Source organism: Callithrix jacchus, chromosome 16 (assembly GCF_049354715.1).
Source record: "Callithrix jacchus isolate 240 chromosome 16, calJac240_pri, whole genome shotgun sequence".
NCBI classification, from domain to species: domain Eukaryota; kingdom Metazoa; phylum Chordata; class Mammalia; order Primates; family Cebidae; genus Callithrix; species Callithrix jacchus.
Window position 1 is genome coordinate 59,325,085 of NC_133517.1, and position 20,864 is coordinate 59,345,948.

Consider the following 20,864-nt stretch of genomic DNA (forward strand, 5'->3'; position numbering starts at 1 on the left):
TTTTTTGAGACGAAGTCTTGCTCTCACCAGGCTGAAGCGCCGTGGCGTGGTCTCGGTTCACTACAACCTCCGCCTCCTGGGTTCAAGTGATTCTCCTGCCTCAGCCTCCCAAGTAGCTGGGATTATAGGCACATGCCAACATGCCAGGCTAATTTTTTATATTTTTAGTAGAGACAGGGTTGCACCACGTTAGCCAGGATGGTCTTGCTCGCTTGACCATGTGATCCACCCACCTTGGCCTCCCAAGTGTTAGCTGTTTTTAGTGCTTTTATGATGAGGATGTTTTCTTATCAGTGAAAATGGGATAATAATGTAAAACTCACTGAATCACCAAGAAGAGGAATCCAGGAACTCAGAATAGTACCAGGCACACAGCAGGCATATAATGAACTGTAGATTATTAATAGCATTATAGATTTTGAAGTCTGATAAACCTTACATTTCCTTTTTTTAATAAACCTCTGGACTATTAGAAGCCAATAACATTTAAGTGTTCTTTCATAATTGTAACACAAACAATGTATTGATATTTCTCTGTTAAAAAATATGTCTTATGGTGCTGGGTGCAGTGGCTTATTCCTGTAATCCAGCACTTTGGGAGGCTGAGGTGGGTGGAACATGAGGTCAGGAGTTTGAGACTAGCCTGGCCAAGATGGTGAAACCCTATGTCTACTAAAAAACAAAAAAATACAAAAATTAAATGGGCATGATGGTAGGTGCCTATAATCTCAACTACTCGGGAGGCTGAGGCAGATAATTGCTTGAACACAGGAGGCGGAGGTTGTGGTGAGCCGAGATCACACCACTGCACTCCAGCCTGGGCAACAGAGCGAGACTCCATCTCAAAAAAAAAAAAAAAGGTTTTGCTTTTATGTGTCTGTCTGAATCATGTTGAAAAGTTATCAGTGTTTATCACAGGTTAAGTTAAAATCTGGCTGCATACATATTCCATATGAAGGATAAACAAGTATATTTATATAGGACATAAACTTATATAGCAAGATGATTATTGTAATCTAGGAAATCCTGATCCAAATCCCAAAATTGTGTGAATGTTCCATGATTCTAAAGTAGGAGGCAGTGAGGGTAAGTTTGTCCCTGAAGCCAGGCCTGTATGCATCAAGTCTAAACCATCATGCCATTGGAGTGACATGTAGAAGATGCTACAATTCACTCATTCATTCACTTTTTCTCTGGTATTCAGTGAAATCTATGTGCCAGTTGTTTCAGTTTCAAAGACAACCTGAAAAATAAAACTAAAAAGTAAAAACGTCTTTGTACTCCCAAAGTGTTCAGGGAGTATCGGAATGAGAGATAAAGGAATAATTAAAGGAACTAATGAAGTATGTGTGAGCAGGGGATGATTGGAGAATGTCACAGAGGCGGTGACATTTGACCTACATCTTGCTGATGAGCAGGGTTCTTTCAGAAAGACATTTCCAACAGCAAGAGGACAGGCCCTGTAGAGAAGTGCCATGAAAGCCCTGGAAGAAAACAGGAGCTAGCAGGTGAGTGTGGAAATGTGATCCATTCAGGCAGCAGTCCCCAAGTCTGGGACCACAGAGTGGTACTGGCCTGTGGCCTGTTAGGAGGCAGGCTTCATAGGAGGAGGTGAGTGACAGGTGAGCCAGTGAAGCCACTCCACCCCATCACTTACATTACCACGTGAGCTCTACATCCTGTCAGGTCAGTGGTGACATTAGATTCTCAAGCACAAACCCTTTTAACTGTACGTGCAAGGGATCTAGGTTGCCCACTCTCTTTGAGAATCTAATACCTAATGCTCTGTCACTGTCTCTCATCAACCCCAGATGGGACCATCTAGTTGAAGGAAAACAAGCTCAGGGCTTTCACTGACTCTACATGATGGCGAATTGTATAATTATTTATTCTATATTACAATGTAATAATAGAAATAAAGTGCACAATAAATGTAATGCTCATGAATCATCCCGAGACCATCCCCCACACTTTCAGTCCTTGGAAAAATTGTCTTCGATTAAACCAGTCCCTGGTGCCAAAAAGGAGGGGGACTGCTGCTTTAAGGCATAAAGTGCTTGCATGGCACACAAAAGAATTCGAACTTTATCTTATAAACAGTGGATAATGATATGACCCACTTGCACAGACAGGCACTGCAGGTGGAAGGTAAGATCAGAACAGCAAGGCACGTAGGTGGGTGTGTTCAATGATTCAAGTAAGCAATAGAGACAGCTCAACCTGGGGAAGAGGTAAGAGAGTTTTAGAGGTAGAACCATCCAGACTTTCTAATAGATGCTCGAAGTGAGAAGTCTGGAATCTAGAAGAACTCGTTGTGTTCTTGGGTGTTGGGCAAAGCTGGGTCCATTAAGGAAGACCAGAGGGAAAGGAAGGCTCTGGTGAGCTCCGTGTGAGATGGCTTTGTGACAGCTTGGCAAGCCATTCGATCGGAAGTTTCGACAATAGAGATCTAGAGCCTAGTGCGGGAATTCGATTTAGAGATGTAGATTTAAGAGACATTTACATAAAGGAAAGAGTTGCTAAAAAGCTTAACTATGTCTGATTTTTATATTCTTTGTTAGGAAATAAATGAAGTAGAAAGTAAAATGTCTTAGCTAACAGTTATCAAGTACTAAGCTATAAACCAAGCACTCCCTAAGTATTTTAACTTTATCCTGACTTTCCTCATTAGGAAACTTGTACTTCCTACATTAAAGATCTAGCTCAGGTAACCTAGTGAGGGAGCCATCTGTGAGCAAGGTACAAGGTACAGGCCTATTTGACTCCAGATTCTTCCTTCAAACCAAACTGTGTCCCTACGGAGCTCCCCACTAAGTTAAAATTCATTCTTAGGCTTCTCCGTTGATCATTGTTGATTTTTTTTTTTTTTTTTTTTGAGACAGAGTTTCACTCTTTTTACCCAGTTGCTGGAGTGCAATGGCGTGATCTCGGCTCACTGCAACCTCCATCTCCTGGGTTCAAGCAATTCTCCTGCCTCAGCCTCCCGAGTAGCTGGGACTACAGGCATGTACCACCATGCCCAGCTAATTTTTGTATTTTTAGTAGAGATGGAGTTTTACCATGTTGACCAGGATGGTCTCAATCTCTTGACCTTGTGATCCACCCGTCTCGGCCTCCCAAAGTGCCCGGCGATCATTGTTGAATCTTAAGCTGCACCATCCATAGTCATGTTCACCAAGGCCATCAATGAGCATGTCATAAGTAAGCAAAAGTTCCTTTTAGCATGCACTGACTTTATACTGGGGCATTACATTAAGTCCACATTTTGCTGGAATTATTCATTTAATCCGTAACAGCATTCCTCTGATGCCGATTTCAGGACTGTGCCCTCTTTTCAGGTACCTGCTATGTAGGGAGAGGAAGAAATCTTCCCAAGGTGACATTGGTAATAAGTGAGAAAGCAAAAACAAAGACTGAGCAGGCATGGCTCATGCCTGGAATCCCACTACTTTTGAGAGGGAATCACTTAAACCCAGAAGTTTAAAACCAGCCTGGGCAACATCTTGAGACCTCATCTCTACAAGAAAAATAAAACATTAGCCACACATGATGGCACATGCCTGTAGTCCCAGCAACTCAGGAGACTGAGGTGGAAGGCTCACTTACTCCCAGGAGGTCCAGGCTGCGATTGCACCACTGCACTCCAACACAGCAAGATCTTGTCTCAAGAAAAAAAAAAAAAAAAAATACACACTGTTTGTCCTGTTCAGACTCCATATTTAGCCATACAAATATGTTCCCCTTGACAGCAGACTTGCTTCAGCCTCATAAAGGGAGGCTATGTCCTCCCTTTATTTCCTGTCCTGCTTCTGTTGTGGGGCAGGCCCAGGCCAGGAACCTTCTATTTGAGAGTTCATTCCCAATGTAATTATCTGCCTGCCTGCTTCATTGTTGTTTTATCATTGAGAGGTTTCACTTCAAATTGCTGGAAAGACTGTCGCTAAAACGTTTTCGCTTTGTGCTAGGGAGACTGCATAGGGTTTTTCAGTGAACTTCATGCAATGCTGATGGAGGCATACTGGCCCGTCCACTGTGACACTGACTCTGCAGGCCCTCACGGTTGGCTAATGGGATCTTCTACAGTATAGCGCTCATTTTCAAAAGGTCATGCTGCTGAGCAACTTATGAAGAATGGAAGTTTTTTTTTGTTTCATTTATAATACTCTCCAGTCATATATATATATTATATATTATATGTATTATAATACTCTGCAATCATATATACATGTATGTGTATATTTATTTATTTATGTATTTCAGAATTTCTCTTTGGATTAGCATTTTGACTTATTATTTCAGTAATTATACTGAATTAGCTTTTTGAAGATTCCCCAAAGTTTTCTTTAAGTCTCTCTTGAAAAATCTCTACGACATTGGCGTCTAGTTTTAGAAGTCAAACCTGGCAAGAGACTTCATAGATTTCTTGCCTTCGTGTCCTGAAGCACTTGCAGGATGAGACCAGGAAGATGAGACAGTGGAACTGCGGCTGGTAGTGGGACCTGAAAATGGGATTCTCGGGGCCACCTAAAGCTCACTGGGGATTCATGACTACTGTAGTTGGTGCCTTTGTTCATCCCCTTTCTGCTTTCATTTCTGCTTAGTCATGGTTGTCAGAGACACTGCAGGACTTGAATGTCTCAGGCAAAGCGAGCGGACCTTTGTCTCGCATCTGCTTTCCACGGGCCTGGTTTCAGAGGCAGGTGTGGCATGCCAAGAAAGAACAAGCTCACATCAGCCCTGAATCCTGAGCAGGATTTCTGCTGCTGTCAAGCAGAGTGACCTTGCACACATCACTCAGTTCTTTGAGCCACAGTCTTTTCATCTATGAAATGGAAATAAGAGTTTCTATCATTATTGTTTGATCTGATTAGAAGGAATTCCAATGTTAGGTGATAAAAGCAAGGAACAGAGAAATGTCCACAGCATTCTCCAACTTATAAGTGTGTCTGTATGTGTTTTCAGGACATACACACATACAGTAAGTGTGTATGCATGTACAAGAGCATAGGGGGTAGTATTCCAGAAGAATCCACAAGAAAAAAATTACCAGACTATGGGGAATGGAACACTTCATGTTGTGTTTACTTTGATGATATCGATGGGGTTTTGTTTTTTTCACCATATTTCTATTCCGTTTTGAAAAGCAAAAGGGGAGTATCTGCCTTTTTTGGTGTTTGTTGAAGTTCAAAGCAAATAAAGTACAATAGGACTATTTAGAGCCTTCACAAGCAGTGGCTTCCTTTCTGCTCCACATATCTGGCTGGGCTGATGTGCTCCATCCTGCATATCAGCTCTTCTAGACTTTCTACAACTGGACTGGCTTCTCTTTATTCTATCTTAATATAATAGGAAAGTTGAGAAATGTGAATGTGCAGGTGACCCTGAATGCCTGGTGAACACAGACAGGGTAGTTGGTTGAGTTCTCTGGTTCTAAAATGGACAAGTCTTCTGATTCCAAACCTTGCTGAATGTCAAGCTCAGAAGGAAATGGACAAGCTTTTAATCCAAGGCCAGGTTTCAGAGCCGAGAAATGCAAGCCATGGAGGGTAAAGTTCTGCAGAGGGTCGCTCCTGTGTACTCTGTGGTGTGATGCTCAGACCTACCTTCAGACCTGGGCCATTCACTCTTCACACTGTTGGGAATGTTGGTGGTCACCAGCAATTGGCCAAGTATGGAGACTGCCCTGTCTGGAGAGAGCTGCTCCCCCAAGGTCACACATCTCTGCTAGGGTGATATGGTTCAGCTGTGTCCCAACCCAAATCTTATCTCAAACTATAATCTCCATGTGTCAAGGGAGGAACCTGTAATCCGCACATGTTGAGGGAAGAGGTGATAAGATCACTGGGACAGTTTTCCCCATGCTGTTCTCATGATAGTGAGTTCTCATGAGATCTTGTGATTTTATCAGTGTTTATAAGTTCCTTCTTTGCACTTTTCTTTCCTGATGCCATGTGGAGATGTGCCGGCTTCCCCTTCCTCCATGATTGTAAGTTTTCTGAAGCCTCTCTAGCCATGGGGAACTGTGAGTCAATTAAATGTCTTTGCTTTGTAAATTATTCAGTCTCAGGTATTTCTTTATAGTACTGTGAAAACTAATACGTAGGGTAACCCACACCAAGTACTCACCAAGGAATAAGTACAAAGACCTGGTCCTTGCCCCAAGGTCGGATGACTCAGCTGGCCCAACAGTCCCCATGGCATCAGGTGAGGTCTCTTTTGTACCTGTATGACAATGCAGTGCCATTCTTCCACTGGTCCTGCTTTACAGCTGCACAGATGTTGTTCCTGAGAGCACAACCCAATGACCCTCTCCTGGTCTCTCATAATCTCTCACCTGAGACAGTCTCAGAGGTAGATGGTGGCAGACCTGAGACTTCCATCCAAGTTTCCTGATTTGTAGCACCTTGCCTCACACATGACAATCATTGCGATATGGTGGTTAGAGTAGGTATAATAGTGCCCACCATTATATGCCTAGACAACACCATTGTGGGTGCAGATGATGTGCAGATGTGTATTGTCCCCAGCAGACTTGCCCAGCCCCCATTGGATCAACTCAACTCTCTTGGATGGTAGTGAGGAGAAAGGAGGCCAAGCAAAGTAGGAGGCTTTCCAGTCGTCGGCTGCGCAGACACACTCACAAAAGCCAAGGGTGAAATGCCACCCACTCCTCATCTGGCATTCTTCCAGCAGGCAGGCAGTGCAGCCTGGGAACATCAGGAGCCACTGCCTTTTCCCATCACAGTCATATGAGTGGTAGATGGGCACCAGCACATTACTCAAGAATTCCCACCTCTGTGCCCAGGACTTTTCCCACAGGATTCCTTTCTCTGCTCTAAGAACAAATCTCTTGAAATTCACCTCAGGATATCCTTCTCTGTTGGGTTGGTAAGAAAGAACTGTCCTGTTCCTTCCTTTCCATCATGCCTTGGTCTCCAAGTCCACTGTAGACTTAGGTGTCTTTTCCTCATGGGACAAACTACTTATTAATTCTACCAGTTTCATCCATTCTATTTCTACAAATAAAATAGAGTGCACAGTGTTCTGACACTGCATGCCCATGTGCAGAGCTTTATACAGGTGTGTTTTCAGCACTGGTTACTTAACCTGCAACTTCTTTCCACATTATGATGACACTTTTTCTTTTCCTCCTTTTCAGCATGACCTGCTGCTCACCCACCTGCTACAAGGGTCTTTCTACATTTCTCTCTCTCTTCGAAAAGGAGCCCACAGCTGTCTGTCCCATGGCCTCTTCTTACAGTGCACCCTGCAGTGGTGGTGAAAGGAGGCTTGTATATTAGTCCATTCTCAGGCTGCTGATAAAGACATAACCAAGGCTGGGTAATTTATAAAGGAAAGAGGTTTAAATGACTTGCAGTTCCACATGGCTGGGGAGGCTAAAAAATCATGCAGAAGGTGAAGGACGAGCAAAGTCATGTCTTACATGGCAGCAGGCAAGAGAGCATATGCAGGGGAACCCCCCTTTATAAAACCATCAGAAATTGTGAGACTTATTCACTATCACAAGAACAGCATGGGAAAACCTGCCCCATGATTCAGTTACCTCCCACTGGGTCCCTCCCATGACATTTAGGGGTTATTACAATTCAAGGTGAGATTTGGTTGGGTACACAGAGCCAAACCATATCAGCTTGTAAATGGGGCCACTCAGTTGTCTCAAACCTGTGAGGCCAGTGCCCTCATCACCTTCATGATCATTCATTATTATTGTGATAATTGTTGCTATTTTATGATTTCCAATTTGAATATAAGTCAAAGGTGTGGCAGATTTCAGTATTTTCTTACTTGGAAGGATAAAGAAGCGATTTCAGCTCAGGAATCCCTTTTCCTGCAATCTTCAACCATGTACCAGTTTTACTCAGGATGGGACCTGCTTCCTTCCCCGAACTTCCAGTCACTTTGTGAATGTTGGTGTGGGTGGATGGAAGGTCAAGGCCCTGTGCTGCCTGGACCTGGTGCAATATTCCTCAGCCTCTGTTTATGTTTCACCCCTTAGGGAAGCTTCTATGTCCCCTCCGAGAACTGCATGCAGCATGCACACAAGTGGCACCGAGACCTGTGCCTGCTGCTCCTCCACGCTTACCGGGGACTCCGTCTCTACTTCCTGGTGATGATGCGGGACATCCCGGAGCTGCCACACATGGACCTGGGTAAGGGTCTGGGACAGGGGCAAGGCCACTCCAGCAGCTCATGAGCCTCCTCCAGACAAGGGAACGGGGAAAGCTGGCATGCTTTTGTAAATGTCACAGGAATACCACTGGTCCAGGTAGGTTTGGGCTGTGCTTTTCATTTTCATTCTCACAGGAGAGGATCTGGGAGATGCAAATGTAGTAAGAGAAGACATATGTTCCTCAAGGCGCATTCATTTACTCAGGTGTTCATCTTCCAGACATCTGTTGAGTACCTATTACACACCTGCCACCCCAGTGCATAATGTGAGGTTGCTTTCTAGAGGAAAATGCTAGTTTATAGCCTTTCCTTAATCAAGCTGTAATTATGGAATTGTAACTTATAAGAGTGTAAAAAATCCTCATAAAGATATATATATATATGTACATACACACATCTATAAGTATATGCATACATATATACTTGCTCTGGATAACTATAGAAACTTTTTAGTATCCATTACATTTGGTTATCTGGGGATCAGTTGATTTTTGCACATGGATTTTCCAAAGATGACACATCATGGAAATCAGTGGGCCTGAATCTCTGTTGATTGGCAGACAATGAACCTGAAGCTCAGAGAGGTAAAAGGCTTGCCCAGCATCACACAGCAATGTGTGGCAGAGCCATGACAGGAGCTCAGGGATCCTGTGCTGACCCCTGGGGGCAGGGTTTTTTGTATCATGTCACAGTCAGTAACAACAGGTGGTATGTCCTGGCTCTGCTCAAAGTCCTCTAATAAGGCCTCATCGTCTCTAGAACAGAATCCAAGTCCTCAGCCTGCTTTTTGAGGATAGCACCCATTTCAACATCAGAATCCTGCTGGGTACCTTGACTTCCCTATCTGCACCCTTAGACCTCAACTGCTGAGATAACTGTGGCTTTGGCCGGGTCAGTGACCTTGTTCATTGTTCATTGCTGCACTGAAATCATCATGTAACAAAGATTTCTTTGCATGTTTTGCTTCCCAACTAGACTGAGATCTTTGAGAGCAGATTCCCCTCAGATCCTTGCTACACTGTCCCTGGTACGGAGTGTAAAGGAGTGAGTACAGGATTATAGTTGTTGAATTGAATTCTGGAGCCCTTTTGCCATTAGCTTTATCAGCTCTTACATCTTAGCCAAACTCTGTACTCAGGCACTACTCTTTGAATCATGCAATCATTGAATTTTTTTCAAGTTCAAATATTATGCATGCAGTAAAGACATGCACAGAATCAGAACCACTTTATATAGCTCAAATGAAAAATGGAGATTTTTCAGTAGCAGTTGGATTCCTGATATAACTTCTTATTATATTTTATCCAAAGGAGCTGAATTTGTTCATTCACACTCTCATCATATTTTATTGGACATGTACTATATGTCAGATATTGTGCTAGACCCTGAGGATACACAGCCATGACCAGTGTATCAAGAGTTCATTTTGCCTTGTGGGGTTCAGGGACCTGAGGTCAGCAGTGACATGGAGAGGTGTCTATTAATTAGGTTGTCAGCAAGAAGAATCCTAACTTTCTCAGGGATTGTTTTCACTCACCTAAGCAACCATACTTTAATTAAAATCCATGTCAGAGCCATGTGCAGATGACTGACAACAGCATCATGGAACCAGAGGAGAGTTCAAACCCAGTCACAGCTGTGACCGTTAAAACAAAAGGCCAGAGGCCACCTGGTTTCTGCTGATAAGCTGGCCACGTTCCTCAGTATCAGAGCCAGTGGAGCTGAGCAGGAGGTTCTCCCTGTCACTCTGCTTCTCTGGTCTTCTGGTATTTTATGTGTAAGATAGAGACCCAAATCCATGTACCACACATAATGGACAAATATATATATATATATTGTATGTGTGTGTGTCTGCAAAAATAGAAATAAATGGAATCTCTCTGGACCACACAAAGTGCTGTATGAATTGGGAATGTACTGCTTCTCATAACTGTGTGCATGAGATGATATCGGCTTTTATCTAATGCTCAGTCTGTGGCTCCAATCAAGTTTATTCTCCTTATAAGCACGATCCCTTTAGAAAGTTAGAATAGCTATAAGGTCCTCAGCAATGTGTTTGTCCCTATGACTTTAATACCAATGTGAAACTTTAGCTGTTTCATTTAATTAGCAACGGCTGCATTTTAGTCTGTGTTCATTTAATTGTACGGTTTATTTTTTTCTTTCTAGAGGCGCTTGCTGTTGAAGAAACACTTTCTCAGCTGTGCTCAGAGCTACAGGTAATTGGAGAACTGGCGCAGGAGTCTGAATGAATGGCAGTAGTTTTGCAAGGCAAATGCAGTTGCTTGCTTGCTACAGAAACAGAAGTGAAAAGACACCACTTGTAACCTCACTCTAGATATCAAGCTGGAGAAATATGCTTATATTCTGTTACCCTACATCACTGTGTCTATAAGTATGTGCCTTGCAGATATTTTGGAAAAACTAAACATGTTAACAGATCTTTGTTTCCCTGAAGCTTAGACTACACATATGCATTTGTCCATTACCCTTCCACTGAGCAAGCATTTGTTGACTAGTGACTCAGTGCTTCTCACTGTGGGTGACAGAATCTTGTACCTGTGCACAGATGGCCTCAGGCATAGCAGGGAGGTTAGAGTCAGGGATGATAATGAAAACAGTGACATTCATTTACCAAACAAACCTTATCGAGCATGCATTAAGAGTAAAGGCTTTTTTTAATGATCACCATTCCAAATGGCGTGAGATGGTATCTCAGTGTGGTTTTGATTTGCATTTCTCTAATGACCAGTGATGATGAGCATTTTTTCATACTCAGGGAGAGGAGTATCACGCACTAGGGGCAGTTGGGGGGGTAGGGGAGAGACAGCGGGGGGGGGAGGGCTAACATGGGGAGAAATGCCAGATATAGTATGCACCTAAAGTTAAATAAATAAATAAAAAGAAGAGTAAAGGCTTAATAAATATTTGACAAATGCATGCTGCTACTATTTAGAATCTCTAGAACATGTTCGCATCCCTTGTGTGGGATGTCTGGGTGAGAACTCTTATTTGTATATGAAGAAGAGGCAAATTAAGATGGGAAAGAATTCTATACCAGAGTCACTAACACAGCTAATTTGTACTAGAAGCAGGACTCAAAACAAACTCTCATCCCAATCTGACAACTCTGTTTTTTAAACCAGTGTTTTTCAACCCTGACTGTACATTAGAATCATCCTTGGAACTTTAATGATGCATCTTTGCCTGAGCCTGGGCACCCAAATTGGCTGAAACGGAATATCTGGGATTGGAATTTAGACACTGTATTTTTATTCAGAGCTCCCCAGATGAATATTATGTGCAGCCAGGGCTGAGGACCCCTGCTTTAGAGCATGTTACAAAGTTAGTAAAATCTAGTCTCACAGCGAATGCAGAGGAGATCCCTGGGGAGGGCGGAACATGAAGCAGAGACAGAGGAGGGTGTTGGGAGTCTAGAGCTGGAGGGCCTTCAGGGAGGGGCCACTGGATGGCAGACTGGGAGAAGGGGCGGGACTTGGCTTTTGGCAGTAAGGGAAACACTTGGAGAGCACTGCTGATCATAAATGCAGGGCTGGCAGACTGCAGGAGAGCAACACAGGAGTTCATTTAGAGAGTGTGTAAGGGCCACTGAGACGAGTCAAAGACCTAATGTCCACACATGGGGGCTCAGACACTGACTCAGATGCAGTATGGACTGTGCATGTATGAGCAGGCAGCTGGGTAGATAGGAGACCCTGGGCTCCAGATGGCTACAGCTCTCATCCTTCTCTGAGTGAGCCTCAAGGCAGCCACTGCCTTAGGCAGGGGCCAGAAGCTTGAAAGCCATGCCACCCTGGGTTTAAATTCAGACTCTGAGCTTCTCCTCGGAGCAGCTGTGGGACCTGAGACAGTGGGCTCAGCCTTTGCCGCCTGGGATTCATCATCTACATAGTAGGTTTGTTCCAAGGGGACCACTAGAGAGCTTGTGCAAGGACCCTCCTAAGTGCTCTGCTCATGGGCTCTGTTCTTCTTTGGTAAGATGGCCTCTCCTTTCAAGGCTGGCCCAGCTGCTTCAGGCTCCATCACCTGAGGGCATGGCCAGAGCCAGGTACCTGTGGAGGTGCAACTCAGCATCCCAAGGGGAAACTGCTTTACTCTGTAAATTATCAGATATTTAGTTTTAGCAATTGAAACAACAAGGAACACAGGAATAGGCAGCTTTCCAATTCAGCTTTTCCATTTGCCATCATGAGATCAGGCTGAAGAGCTGATGAGTGACTACTTGTCAATACGCCCACTCTCTTTCCTGCTGGGTGTGGTCTCTGTACCCGTTACATTCAGATTTCCAGGAGCTTCTCTTTCATAGTCTGGATCACCACAGCACCACCATCACCAACTTGTATTTAATCAGTAGAGATTCTCAGCCCGGCCCAGGCTGAGATAACCTTAGAATTGGTTCTAAGTGCTTATCAGTAAAATCCCTTTAATCTTTCTATAACCCCTGAGATTTCACCATTCCACAGCACTTGTCCAAGGTCACCTGGTAAGTGGTGGAGGGAATTATTGCTCACACCCAGCAGGCCCTCTGCCTCCGGAGCCCCAACGATGTCACTGGACAGGGTCTGCTGCTGCACTGCTGCACTGAGGGCAGGCAGGGACCACTGCCTGTTTTCTCCTTATACATTACATGAGCCTGGGTGGTGGCTAGTGATTGGTAGTGATGGGGAATCCTATATTGCAAAGATAATGCATATCAGAGCCAGGGAGATATGGCTTTGAATTCTCTGCCTGCTCACTGTGTGACTTTAGGCAAGTTGCTTAATCTTTACGAACTTGATGTTCTTATCTGTAAAATAGGGATAAAAATCAATCCGTTTTCACTGATGCAGCCACCCAGTGGGTTCACTTCGGCCGCTGCCTAGACAGAGCTCATTTATCAAGACAGGGGAATTGTAACAGAGAAAGAGTAATTCACGCAGAGCCAGCTGTACAGAAGACCTGAGTTTTATTATTACTCAAATCAGTCTCCCCAGGCATTCAGAGGTCTGAGTTTCTAAGAATAATTTGCTGGGTAGGGGCCAGTGAGTCAGGAGTGCTGATGGATTGGGTTGGGGATGAGTCAAACTGTCCTCTTGTGCTGAGTCAGTTCCTGAGTCGGGGCCACAAGACCAGATGAGCCAGTTTATCAATCTGGGTGATGCCAGCTGATCCATCTAGTACAGGGTCTGCAAAATACCTCAAGCGCTGATCTCAGGTTTTACAATAGTGATATTATTCCAAGGAGCAATTTCAGGAGGGTCAGAATCTCCTAGCCTCCAGCTGCGTGTCTCTGAAACTGTAATTTCTAGTATTTTGGCTAATTTGTTAGTCTTAGAAAGGCAGTGTAGTTCACCAGGCAAGAAGGAGGTTTGTTTTGGGAAAGGGCTACTGTCTTTGTTTCAAACGATAAACTAAGTTTCTCACAAAGTGAGTTTGGCCTACGCCCAGGAATGAACAAGGACAGTCTGGAGGTTAGAATCAAGAGGAAGTGGTTAGTTCAGGTCTCTTTCACTGTCTCAGTTCTAGTTTTGCAATGGCGGTTTCACTGACATCTTTTTCTCTTAGCCAGTAAGCCAGCACACTGGCTACATTGTGTGAATTTTCTCATGCAATTGATAAAACAATTCGGTAAGATAAGGCATCATATTCTGTTCAGTGGATAAAGAAACAGGGCTTGACGTACACAGGCTGGGCCACTGACCAGAGGCACAGTGCTGGCGGAACAGACTCAGGCTGCTGGTCCCTGCGACACTGGGCCCTCCCCAGTGTGATGCAAGCCAAGGAAGCAGCGTCGGTGCAGAGAATAGAGACTGGGTCCATGAGGCCTGGCCCAGGGCAGTAAACACAGAAAATGCAAACCGTCATGTCTGGTGCAAGCATTTCGCAAATGATGGGGGCTTTGGCTTGTCATTTGTGTGTGTGTGTCATAAAGTAGATTTTGGTGATACTCATGCCTTTGGCAGGGAATATTGTTAAATGTCCAGGTTCCTTTTGTCTTCATGGCAAAAACGATCAGTGTTTTCCTGGGAATGACTGCCATTAGTCTTTTGGCCTGTGAGAGTTTTTATTAATTTCACAAACATTTCCCAAGCCCCCAGTGCCCCCCAGATCCAGTGCTCTTCAGGTCTCAGCGGTGGGGACTCAGTAGTGACCTCTCACTCATGCAGCCATAGCCTAGGGAGGCAATTTGTTCACCCTGGAACTTTTGCTTAGAAGGGCTCCTGGCACCTAGGAGCTGTTAATAAGTGCTAGAATGAGTGGATGAACAAATGAATTGCAAGAACAGTGCCAAAGATGAGGAAGTGACTGACACTGGAGCCCTTAATGTCAATGCCCTGAGGCGCTTGGCCCATCTGCAAAAGGAGCTTGGACTCGGTGTGTTCATTTACTGATCCAGTGGACCAGTGTGTCCGGTGTCATGCGTCACCTGAAAAGTAGTGGGTACAGGCTTCTGCCCAGACTGCAAGGCACAGTCCTGAATCAGCCATCTGACTGTCCATCATTGGGGAGGCGATAGGAGAATGAAGTGGGGTCACAGGTACACAGTACTTAGAACAGAGCTTGGGGCAAAATGCTGCCACCAGTGTCATTGCTGTCCTTATCATTGTTCATTTTATTCCATAGGCCTGGTATTGACAAAAAGAGTCAAACTCCATAAAATATTTGAGATTTCTTCTGAGCCAAATATGAATGACCGTGGCTCATGACACAGCCCCAGAAGATCCTGAGAACATGTGTCCAAGGTGTTCAGGCTATAGTTTGGTTTTATGCATTTTTGGGAGACATAAGACATCAGTCATACATGTAAGATCAGCATTGGTTTGGTCCAGAAAGGTGAAGCAACTCAAAGCTGGGGGTCGGGGGGGCATGGAGCAAGGCCTCCAGATCATAGGTAGATTCAATGATTTTCTGATGGGCAATTGGTTGAAAGAGGTTGTCTATAAGACCTGGAATCAATACAAGGGAGTCTGGGTTAAGATGAGGAGTTGTGGAAACCAAGTTCTTATTATGCAGATGAAGGCCTTTAGGTAGCAGGCTTCAGAGAGAATAGATGGTAAGCGTTTCTTATCAGACTTAAAAAGGTACCAGACTCTTAGTTAATTCTCTCCCACGTCAGGAAAAAGGAAACAAGGATAAGAACAGAAAGGGAAGGACATTCTCTACAGAATGTACATTTTCCCTTAAGGAGGTAGCATTGCCGAGCCGTACAAAACATGTTAAATATCTGTATTTCAGGGTAAAACACTTCAGTTTCTTTCAGGGCCTGCCGTCTGTGGTGTTGGTATTTTCTTGATGCAAGGAGTCTGCTTTGCGAGTCTCAAGGCCTCTGTTTGATCATTACTGCTGGTCAGTGGTGCCGGGATTCCAAAGGGAGGAAGGTATAATGAGGCATGTCCAACCAGCCACTCCTATCATGGCCTGACTAGTGCTCCAGGTTTGCGTTTTAATGCCCCTCAGCAAGAGGAGGGTTCATTCAGTTAGTCTGGGGGCTTAGAACTTTATTTTTGATTTACAGTGGTAACAGTGTGGATGTGGCCGTCACAGGTACAATTGGCTGGGGCTGGCATTGCAGGTGCTAAGAGAATTTACCAAGACAGTCATAGGTAGAGAGAGGCAGATTTATTAGAGGTGTGAAGGTAAGTGCAGGAGTGCGACAGGCCGCAGAGCCGAGAAGGGGTTGTCCGCAGAGTCAGAGACTAGAGGGAAGTTTTATACTGGAGGGGCTCCATGCAGATAAGGTGCTATACTGGGGTATGTGCAGAACAAGGTATTTGGGAAAAGGATGTTGTACTAGCGGGTTGTCTGTGATTAGCCATGTCTCAGAAAAATTGTTCTCCCGCATCTGGGACCCTTCCCTCATTGTTGCTTACTTATCTTATTAGGACTCCACAAGGGATACAGATACTGAATTGAAGCAAGAGATTTCCCCTAACCCTTTCGTGGGTGGGAACTGGAGCGTAGGCGCTGGAGCTAGCTGGCTGCTTCCGGCGCCGGCAGGGGCAAAATTCACTCACTCAAACCCATTGAGCTCAACCCCTCACAGGAGGTGTGCAGGTAAAGGAGCCAGGGCGAGTGTTTTGGGGTGCTTGCAGGAGCAAAAGTCCTGTGGGCCCCACAGCAGCTTCTAGGGAGGAGTACCCACAATCCCCTAAGTCCCAGAAGGAAACGGTGATTAAGATTAATTACCATCACTACAGTGACAATACCAGCATGCCTGGCCTGGGGAATGCTGGCTCCCAGGCTGTGGTTCACCAGGCTCTATCCTTGCTGCAGCCGTGGGAGTACAAGGAGGGAGGTAGTCAAGTGTCTGCAGTCATTTTGCATTAAGTGGACACAGAGGAATGTGACTTCCTTAAAGTCCACGAATCACTAAGGGGTGGGCCCAAGGCCTGAACCCAAGGCCACCTGCATTCCACTACAGTGCTATGCTGTCTGGTTCCCACGGTGGGAGATTCAGGGGTTGGGATGCAGGCTGCCAGTGACGTGATCAAGTATATTTTATGAGAGGTCAACTAGTTGCCTTCCTCTTCCAGGGCAGTGCCCCAAGCTGCCGGGCCACTGCCTCTTGGTTTTGAGTGACTGTGCTGCCACAGGCTTTATTTTATACAAAGCAACTACATTAGCCACTCGCTGCAGGGATGTGGCTGGGTGAGGAGGGTGGAAAGGATGAATGGTGGTGTGCTTCCACCTACTCCTTGGTTTGCTAAAGAACTGGCCTGGCTATTGGGATGGAAGAAACACCTGCTTCCCAACAATCCCTGAAGAGCAAGCTTAGAGTGAGCAGCACTGTTCAGAGGCAGACATCGCCACCTCCCGGTCTCCCCTACTCCTGCCAGTGGTGGGGGTGGGAAGGCTGGAAAGTGTCTTGGGTGATTTAAAGTGATTTGAAGACATAGAGCTCTGCAGTAATGGAGTGAGGTGGATGAAGCTTTACTCCATACGATTCTTTTTTTTTCTTCTTTTTTTATTGCATTTTAGGTTTTGCGGTACATGTGAAGAACATGTAAGATAGTTGCATAGGTACACACGTGGCAGTGTGATTCGCTGCCTTCCTCCCCTTCACCTATATCCGGCACTTCTCCCCATGCTGTCTCTTCCCAACGCCCCACCCCCCGCTGTCCCTCCCCTATTCCCCCCACCAGACCCCAATGTGTAGTGCTCCCCTCCCTGTGTCCATGTGTTCTTATTGTTCAACACCCGCCTATGAGTGAAAACATGCAGTATTTCATTTTCTGTTCTTGTGTCAGTTTGCTGCGAATGATATTCTTATAAACATTTACTTAGCATCTACGTGTGCTGACCACTCGGCTATTCATTGGATATACAAAGGTGGAACACACCAACCAGGACTTACTTGCAGCTCAATCAGAAATAGATTTGTTCACAGATAAGGCAGACAGTGCTGATGTGATCAGTGCTGGAACCAGGAGCGAGAGATGAGAAGCTATAGGAGCAAGGAGGAGCAGGGACTTTATCTTGCCTGGAGAGGTGAGGATGGTGCCTGGGACATTGCCCTGAAGGAGTGGGAGGGTGTCAGACACCAGTCAGGGAAGGACCCTCAGGGCAGAGGGAGCAGCCACCCAAAGCCCAGGGTAAGAGCCCACCAGACTGAAGGAGTTCAGGCACTTGGGGACCACATAGGTGAGTCCCAGGTGAGGATGCAGGGCAGGCTGGAGAGGTAAGTTGGAGCAGCTGATGAGGACCCCTGCTGTGAAGCCTGATTAGAAAGAGGGGTGTTCTCCCCACAGAGGACCTGCAGGTTCTAAAGAAACTCAGACATGTGCTTTGGTATAAGCAAGTTCAGCACATGCAGAGTTTGAGAGCAGTGGTGGTGGTGTTTAATTTTTTATAGTGCAGCAATATAGGGTTTTCTATAACACAAGAGAATTCCCTGGTTTCCCCCCAGTAAACTTCTGGGAGATCCCAAATTGTCATGTAGTCTTCCCCAGAGCTGTGCCCTCCTGGCGGGAGGTATATAATGATAAGCACAGCCAGTAAGCATCAGGGAGCAGCTTCCGATTGTGGGCGGCCTGTTTTGTTGGTTTTAGGGGGTGGGAGATTGTGTGTTTGGGGTTTGTTTCTTTCATGTGTTTGTTTGCTTTCACCAATCTTCTTGCCGGAGGGTTTTAAATGCAGTGGTTCATTTACCATCCATTTGAAGTCAGTCATTCTAGAGGACACTTAGGTCCGGTGAGGCCCAGTGGCTTCTCAAGGTCCTGCTGTGGAGGAGCTGATCTCAAATTCAAGGGGGCAAAGAGCACAAGAGGCCCTGCAGCATACCATCCACCTTCCAGCAATGAGTGAAAGAAAGCAGTTCCCAGAAACTGAGCAGCTATTGTGCGTTGGTCCCTTTGATTAGTGTGTTACACGTGTGCTCAATGGGTCCTCGTTTTGATGGTGAGATGTAGGTTTTATTAGACCTGCTTCCTAGTGGGGACACTAAAGCTTTGGGGACTGACTGTCCACTGTGGTCACTGTTACCTCTTCCTTCCCTGTCCTGTGGGTCAGGGAAGCCCTGATGCTAGGACTTCACAGCACTAGCTCTAGAGGGCGACTCTGAGCTTAGATTATTGAGAGTCTGCCCAGAGCCGCTGGGGAACACCAAGCTCAGCTAGACACAGCAAGTGGTTTGAGAAGCACTAGTTTCTCTCTCTGATTTTAGAACTTCTCACACTTGTGTGCACATGAATACCTGGGGATCTTGTTAAAATATGCATTTGGATTCCTTTGGGCTGAGGTGGGGCAAGAGATTCTGCAATTTAGACTGGTTCCCAGGAGACGATGGTGCAGCTGGGATTTCATGGACCGCGGTTTGAACAGTGAGTGTCTGAACTCTGAAACTTCACTGGGGTCACCCTTTAGGTGGACATCCAGCAGGCACATGGCTGTCTCCTTGTCCCCCTCTGCCATGCCGTGAAGCTGGGCACAGGATTCAGCTCTTCTCTGCCCGGCCTCTTCTGCAGCACACACAGAGCATCTCTCTGTAGGTTTCAGAGCCTTGGCAGTAGTGCCCAGCCTGCCTTCCTGTGGCTTGTCCTATGGAATGGGGAAGCTTCTGGGCTCAGTGAGATGTCACCACACTACAGGATCACTCTTCACAGGGACTTCTGTAACCACAAGCCCTGTATGGTGGAGACCTTGTCTGACTCATCTTTGGCTCTGCACAGCCTCCAGTACAGAGCATGCTGCAGGAAGCACAGAAACCAACAGGCAACTCTTACTGTCCTGGTTAAAACTCCTGGTACTTCCTGTTCACCCGCAGGATGAAGGCCCGATGGCTTAGAATCAAAATCAAAGCCATGGGCATGTGATGCTCTCTCACCTGTCGCCGAGGTGCCCCAGCCCTCCTGCACACCTTGTATTTCAGACCTTCAGGGGGGAAACTAGGGTCCTTACCCCAGCGTCTTTCTGCACACTATGGCCTCTGTCAGGATGATGCCCTTGCTTTTATTCCTGACACAATCCCCACCAGCCTACAAAGCCCAAACCAAAGGCTGACTTCTTCGGAAACCATCTGAGATCCTGGGATCTGAGAGCTCCTGGTGAGTTCCTGGGTCTCACGGTGCCATGCTCCATCCCAGCCATTGCCCAGTGAAGTTTAATCAGTTGTGTTACTTTTTTCTTACTCCACTAAGCCATGAACTCCTGCATAGAAGGGACTGAGTTCTATTTATATTTGGAGCCTGTTACAAAAACCTACTAAGTGTGAGAAATATTTGCTGAAGCAGAATGCAAAATGAGTCTCCAAATAGCACCAGGTAGAGAACAGATCCCAAAGTAATTTTCAAACTGAACTCAAGTCAGGATCTTGGATTTCATTTTATTGATAAAAGTCTCCCAGGGCTGGTGTGGTGGCTCATGCCTGTAATACCAGAAGTTTGGGGGGCTGCGGGGGGTGAATCATGAGGTTAAGAGATGCAGACCATCCTGATCAAAACGGTGAAACCCTGTCTCTACTAAAAACACAAAAAATTAGCTGGGTGTGGTGGTGCACACCTATAGTCCCAGCTACTTGGGGAGCTAAGGCAGGAGAATTGCTTGAGCCTGGGAGGCAGAAGTTGCAGTGAGCTGAGATAACACCACTGCACTCCAGCCTGGTGACAGAATGAGACTCCATCTCAAAAAAAAAAAAAAAGTCTACCAGAACAACTTGAATTTTCTTTCATCCACATCACCCTTGGTCCAAAGTCATGTAAGTGGATAAAGAAATTGCAGAACTATTGCTATGTTGTGGTTATAAGAATCCTTGAACATCTGAAGGAAAAATAAATTCTCAATGAAGGGAGTATCAAGTGAGTCCCATGCCAGAAGTCTCCATGTATATTCTCTGAGTTTAAAGAGTTTGATAAATGCAAAGTTTTCGGGAGATTCCTCCCGTCATCTGTAAATATATATGGAAGTGAGTTGAGCAGACCTGTGAGCATGCTGTTGTAATACACGCAGCAGGACAGGGGCCACCATGCGGGCCTACACAGCATTTAGAGGGGTTAATGAGAGGCTGCATTGCATGGGAACTAAACAGGGCTTTGGAGCCGGGTTTCCTGGGTCCAGACATTGCCTCCCACTTACTGTCTGTAATCTTGGGCATGTCGCTTCACCTTCCAGTGCCTGAGTGACTCCATCCATAAGATAAGAGTGTTAATATCAGATTTATGAGTGGGATTACTGTAAGG

The 20,864-nt window shown here is 45.5% G+C and overlaps 1 protein-coding gene across 8 annotated transcripts in view; it reads left to right on the plus strand.

Moving 5' to 3' along the window:
• The window catches only part of FAM135B (family with sequence similarity 135 member B), a 350,951-nt gene that overhangs the window by 281,576 nt on the left and 48,511 nt on the right, over window positions 1-20,864 (plus strand). For all 8 annotated transcript variants that reach the window (XR_013528077.1, XR_013528076.1, XM_054246600.2 and 5 more), the window contains 2 exons: window positions 8,018-8,171; window positions 10,360-10,409. Coding sequence is in view for 6 of the 8 variants with exons in the window: in XM_054246600.2 (XP_054102575.1) it covers window positions 8,018-8,171; window positions 10,360-10,409 (204 nt within the window). In the remaining 2 variants the exon portion in view is untranslated. The remainder of the gene's footprint in view (window positions 1-8,017; window positions 8,172-10,359; window positions 10,410-20,864) is intronic.